The 5,703-nt window shown below is 35.1% G+C and overlaps 1 protein-coding gene across 1 annotated transcript; it reads right to left on the bottom strand.

Annotated features, from left to right (window-relative positions):
• Positions 1-502: 502 nt before the first annotated feature.
• LOC145048115 (Vacuolar protein sorting 55 (VPS55) family protein) lies at positions 503-2,812 on the bottom strand. The gene is made up of 5 exons (XM_078996534.1): positions 1,479-2,812; positions 1,294-1,345; positions 1,175-1,214; positions 1,017-1,101; positions 503-852 (listed from the first exon to the last, which is right to left on the bottom strand). The coding sequence occupies exons 2-5, from the start codon at positions 1,324-1,326 to the stop codon at positions 669-671; spliced, it is 342 nt and encodes a 113-aa protein (XP_078852660.1). The 5' UTR covers positions 1,327-1,345; positions 1,479-2,812; the 3' UTR covers positions 503-668.
• Positions 2,813-5,703: the final 2,891 nt, after the last annotated feature.

Below are 5,703 nucleotides of genomic sequence, written 5' to 3'. Positions count from 1 at the left end.
TGGGCCTATATATACTCGGTCATTGTTCATGATCTAATAGTCTGTAACGCAGTTAGAGCTTTTTACGCGTCTTCTTCCACTCAACACCAGTTTGAAAGTTCGGAATTCTCATCCCGATCAAACTGGGGTGGGGGTGGGGGTGGATGTTAGCGGATATATATATACACTAGTATTGTATTTAGCCTAGTATTGTTAGCCCAAGCCCAATGTATGTATTCGGCTATGTAGCTGCTTGTATCTATGCTCTCGTTGATGAATATGTATTCAAGGGAAAATACATACTATGAGGAACTTGTTCAAATGTTGTGGATGTTCTCATACTTTTGTTCCACTTTAGTGAATCATATCATTTAACGAATATGTATTCAAGGGAAAATACATATTATGAGGAACTTGTTCAAATGTTGTAGATGTTCTCATACTTTTGTTACACTTTAGTGAATCATATCATTTATATGATGTATTTATGTAAACCATTGATTTAACAAACACCATGTAAAGATGTGGAAATAACAATCTTATTTTACTTCTCCAAGCCCCAACCAAAGAAAAGACTAGTCATTTCAAATTTCAACACAAATGTAAGTCAAAACAAAATTAAGTCACACCTCTTTCTAGATTTACATATTTTTAATTTGTTGACCTTGATAGTTGTTGACTTTTGCGTATCACCATTCATCTTCAAGACTTGCACGATGAAAGCACATAACAGTACACACAAATATAAAAAAAGACATGAATTCAATCAACATTGCTCCAGTGCTTATCAGATGTGCATGCCTTAGAATTATCGGGATTGCTAAACTCCCCACTGTTGATGCCCCTGTTAGGAATTTTGCAGCATCTATCCACCTGTCATACATGTCATCTCACATCTTATCAACTTAAACAAATAGAAACATATATTTCTTTTATTTGTTTCTTTAAAAAAAAAGTATGATTCTAAAATAATAATCAAAAAAATGAATGAAAGTAGGTTGCTATTTTTAGCAATATTTGAGAAGAGAAATAGTTACCCGCCGCCATCCCGTGTGAGTAAATATTCAGTGGACCCGCCACCAAAGAACATGCATGGCATGGGGACCAATACATACATAAGTGCTGCAAAATGATAATTTAGTTCCATGTTAATTTTTATAAATTGCAAAAACTAATATTCAAAAATGTTAAATACCTGATAACATTGGCCACCAGTTGCTGTATATTGCACAAGCCTGAATGAAACCAAATAAATTATATTTTAAACTAGATGTTTTATTACTGAAATATATTATTTTATACAATTAACCCTACCAGAACTTGTAGAAGGAAACTTGATGAAAACATAAGGGCAAGTCCAGCAAGCCTGAAAAGGAATGTGGTGTTAGAGATCTCTGTCAAACATTAAATGCAAGAAATAGCAATGTACTTTCATTTATTTGTGTGTGTGTGTGTGTATATATATATATATACTTGTGTCTTAAAGATTAAGAGCTTACACTGTAGAGTTAGGTAATGATCCACGAGAGCAATAGCACACATGCAAAAAAAAGGGAGGAAAGTCAAAATCAGGAATAGTAAAAGATGGCTGAAATGAAGAAATTAATTTCTATAAAAAGGACAAAACAAATCAACTTTATCTAGAAGTATCCAATCATTGTAGTTAATTTGATTAAGTATCCAATGACTAGAAGTTGGTTAGTACTCATAGTGAGTGAGTCAGGTGTATGCACGAGTTGACACTGAGTTAACTCAGGTCCATCATATACGAAATTACTGCATTTATATATATACTAATAGATGTAATGTATAAACTACAAGATAATCTTTTTTGTGTAGTGTCAGAAGTATGTGAGAATAAGGCTACAAACACCTATCAGGAAACTAACTGGTTTTTGATCCACTTTTTCCGAGATTGGAACTATTCTTTCTCTATGAACAAGTTGAGAGAAAAAGAAGCATAAATGAAACAGCTATGTAAATACTTTGGGAATTGAAAACCTGAAAGTGTTTCACCACTCCCAGATATTGAATGCAACTACAAAGTACAAACCATCCATGTCTAATGTCTTATGTGCCCTTTATTTGGCTTCTCTAATACCCAGATAGAAACGAAGTTCCAGTAAAGCTTACATAGAGTTGTTTTAATGTTCTCGAACTTCTTAGAATCTATACTCAGTTAACCCTAAGCAACCTCCCAATAGTGTTACGAGTAATGCATAACTAGCTTGTATGCCTTCCATTCCAGAGAGGAAAATTGACTTTTGGATTTAATTATAAATTATACGCCTACGTATATCTATTTGTTGTAATTCTTGATGATCTTTGATGTGTCGATCCGTATTTGATCAAAAATAGAAGTTAAAACTGATATCAATTTGAACTTGGATATTAGCCCCAAAATTCGATTGCGACTGTTACCCACACGGCTTCTAAATAACATCATCATCATCTTCTAGGTTTAAATTAACAAAAAAAACGAACAATACAATTGGATGAAGAAGGTAACTGCAAACTGAAAATTAGAAGTGGCTCACCTTCAACTGTCATCGCCATCTCCGTGAATTTTTCAGGGAGCGATGAATGAGAACGACGATCCTACGTTGCTGTGTGGCTATGGGCGTCTATGTGATTTAATTGATATCTCCGACGGTAAACGACGGCGATGAAGTAAAAGGAAACGGACTACGGAGTCAAGATTGAGCCAAGAAGAAGAGAGAAAAAGGCTTTGGCTAGCCAACGAGGACGGGAGGATGAGGATCCACGCTGCTTTTGGTTCCGTATCAGTCGCTTTGCTTTGCTAGAGACATAAATTGGAAACAACAAAAGCAAAGGGTGACTTTTGCAACCTCCCATATATCTTGCAACTATAGTTTATGCAATCTTAACAAAATTAGTAAAAGAAATTTGATTTACTACTATTTATTTATTAAATTTTAGGACTAATCACAAAAATAACCAAAAAAAAACATATATGTTTTTAAGTGTGTTATATTTTTTCTTGTTTGTTAAATATCCAATTACGCGTGTCGATCCTAAAATTACACAGGATATCCGACAAATAGCTCATCTAAGAAATTATGACTCGAACATAGTGGTCAACAAACATACCGCTAATGGTTTAGCGGTACGGAGTGACCATATAGGAGAGGTCAGGGTTCAAGTTTCTGTGGAGATATAGGTGGTTATTTAGGAGTAGATTGTAGATAGTTTGTCGTTTCAAAAAAAAAAAAAAACATACACTAGATATGTTGTAAATGTGTGTGCAATTTGAATAGTATTCACAGTTATGGTGGTGTGGAAATGTAAGAATTAAAACATAAAAAATTAAAAATAAAATAAATAAAACTAATAATGATGTAATAAAACGAGGATGTATTGGAATTACTATTTTTTAGGTCAGTGGGTGTGGTCACTCACCTTACTACACATTTGGTCTGTCATGTTGTTTTATCTCCATTCCATAAAACTGATGAGTGTCATATCACATCTTACCACACTCACTACATTACACATTTTTATGCACAAAGTACTATCTTTGAGGGGTAGGATTATATTTCCCCTGTGGTGAAATGATAACGTGCAAAAGATATGTCAGTTGGTGCGGTGTTTACCACACACCGCGGTGCCACGTCATATATCACAGTGTGTGGTACATTGCATACCGAAAGGTTTTTAAGAATTTAGTTTTAACATCCATAAATTTCATTAAATAATTAGATTTCAAAATAAATTAAATAACTATAATTAAGCAGGTATTTCTATTTGAAAGATTAGATTGAAGCTTAAGAATTTTAAAGAATAGAATCGACCTTTAAGACTTGAAAGATGAGGCATGTAACTTGACTTAACTCTTGTAATTAGTGTTGTAATGTAAGGTCATAGCTTATGAACTGATGAGTCAAACACGTCATACGTTATCTGCCAATGCAACTATCTACTTCAGCATCAGCGTCAGCATCTCAAGTCTATCAGCGTCAGCGTGTAGATGTTTATTCTATGTAACTTTTGTATATTAGGTAATGGTACAGATAAGTATAGAATAGATAGCAGATTCGTTATCTTTGTTATGAAGATCAGTTCTTAGTATAGATTAGATACAATACATTTAATCAAGGGATATACTTGTATAGATTAGTATATATTCAACATTAGGGCTAAACCCTAAAATGTGAAACGGCTTGGTGTCGTTAATCGTCTTGGTGACTGTCTTTGTGACAACCTTGTTTTCTTGTTGAAAACAACTCCTTTCTTAGTGAAATACAATTTTGGTGAAATCTTTGTGTTATTTACTTTTTTGTTCTTTGTTTGCTTAGTAATTTTGTTCTTGTTTGTTATACTTGAAGTGTATCCGATCGACACAAACCTTCAATTGGTATCAGAGCGGGTTTGTTGATACACTCAAGTGATCATGTCGACTTCCAATAATTTCAAATCCTTTGGTCTCAACAAGATCCCTCCATTCAATGAGCATAACTTCGCCCTATGGATAATAAAGGTCATGCTTTTTCTTCAAACTATGGACTATGAGATGTGCAATATTGTTGAAAAAGGTCCTCACGTTCCTATGTATCAGTCCATGGTCAACAATGCTCCTGTTGGTCCTTTGAAGCAAAAACCAGAGACTAGCTATGACGATGGTGATAAGAAATTGCTTAGTCTTGATGTGAAAGCTAGAGCCGACATAGGAAACTCTCTTCCCTATCACATATATCATCTTATGCAGAACTGTGAGTCAACTCAAGAGATGATGGATATGCTAACATTGGCTTATGAAGGCACCGTGGAAGTTCATGCCACAACTATCAGCAATCTCAATCGGAGATATGGGAACTTCTTTTCTCAACAAGGTGAGTCTCTAACCCAAACCTTTAGTAGGTTTAATTTCTTGGTTAATGATATACGCAGGCTGAGAATTATCAAGCATTCTTCTCAGCTAGTTCTAAAGTTCCTCGACTCTCTTGGGAAAAGTTAGGAACATCACGTTGATGTCCTTAAGAATAGTAAAAAGATCAGTGTCATGGATCTAAACTCGTTGTTTGGTAATATGCAAAATTACGAAGAGACAAAATCTCTTCGTAAAGACATCATGAAGGACTCAAGCAAGGAAAAGTCTATAACCTTGGTTTCTTGAAAGGAAACAATGAAGCTCATCAGTTACTCAGATGCCTCAGATCAAGGTGATGAGAGAGGTGAAAATATCACTGATGAACTAATTGTCAGTGTTGCATTTATTGTCAAGTGTTATGAAGAAAGCAGATCAAATGGGGGTCAAAGAGATCAGTTTAAGGAAGCAGTTCAGTAATGAGATTGTAACATCCCGATTTATAGGTATGAAATTTATTGCCATTTATGTATGATTTTCCTTTGGAACATGGCATGGTGAAGCCCCACCATGACGTGTTGAGGAACTCTTGGTTCGCGTAATATTATGGACCAACACGACGTGTTGGTATGTAAAACACGGTGTGTTGGTGGCTCGTTGAGAAAACCCTAATTTTTAGGGGTTTGTACCCTATATAGTCCCCTTAAGTCCTAAGAGTTGGCCTTTTATCAGCCTCCATCGATCCTTGAAAACCCTAATCATTCTTCTCTCTCATTTGTAAGTTGGTGTGGTGTTTTTGAAGCCAAAGAAGGAAGAAGTTAGAAGAAGGAAGCAAAGATCCAGCAAGCAAACCCTCATCTTTAGTTTGGCACTCTTCTAGACCTTTGTAAGTGTCCAAG

The sequence above is a fragment of the Lactuca saligna genome, chromosome 5 (assembly GCF_052625555.1).
Source record: "Lactuca saligna cultivar CGN05327 chromosome 5, ASM5262555v1, whole genome shotgun sequence".
In the NCBI taxonomy this organism is placed as follows: domain Eukaryota; kingdom Viridiplantae; phylum Streptophyta; class Magnoliopsida; order Asterales; family Asteraceae; genus Lactuca; species Lactuca saligna.
Note: the sequence above shows the minus strand (reverse complement) of the source record. Positions and strands in the feature narration are given on the sequence as shown.

What these genes read in the sequence shown, in the direction of transcription:
- LOC145048115 (XM_078996534.1), bottom strand. Translation starts at nt 1,326, where the DNA reads ATGTTTTCATCAAGTTTCCTTCTACAAGTTCTG. An exon ending in GTTTCCTTCTACAAGTTCTG is followed by an intron (nt 1,215 to 1,293) that starts GTAGGGTTAATT and finishes GGTTTCATTCAG; the next exon opens with GCTTGTGCAATATACAGCAA. An exon ending in CTCACACGGGATGGCGGCGG is followed by an intron (nt 853 to 1,016) that starts GTAACTATTTCT and finishes CATGTATGACAG; the next exon opens with GTGGATAGATGCTGCAAAAT.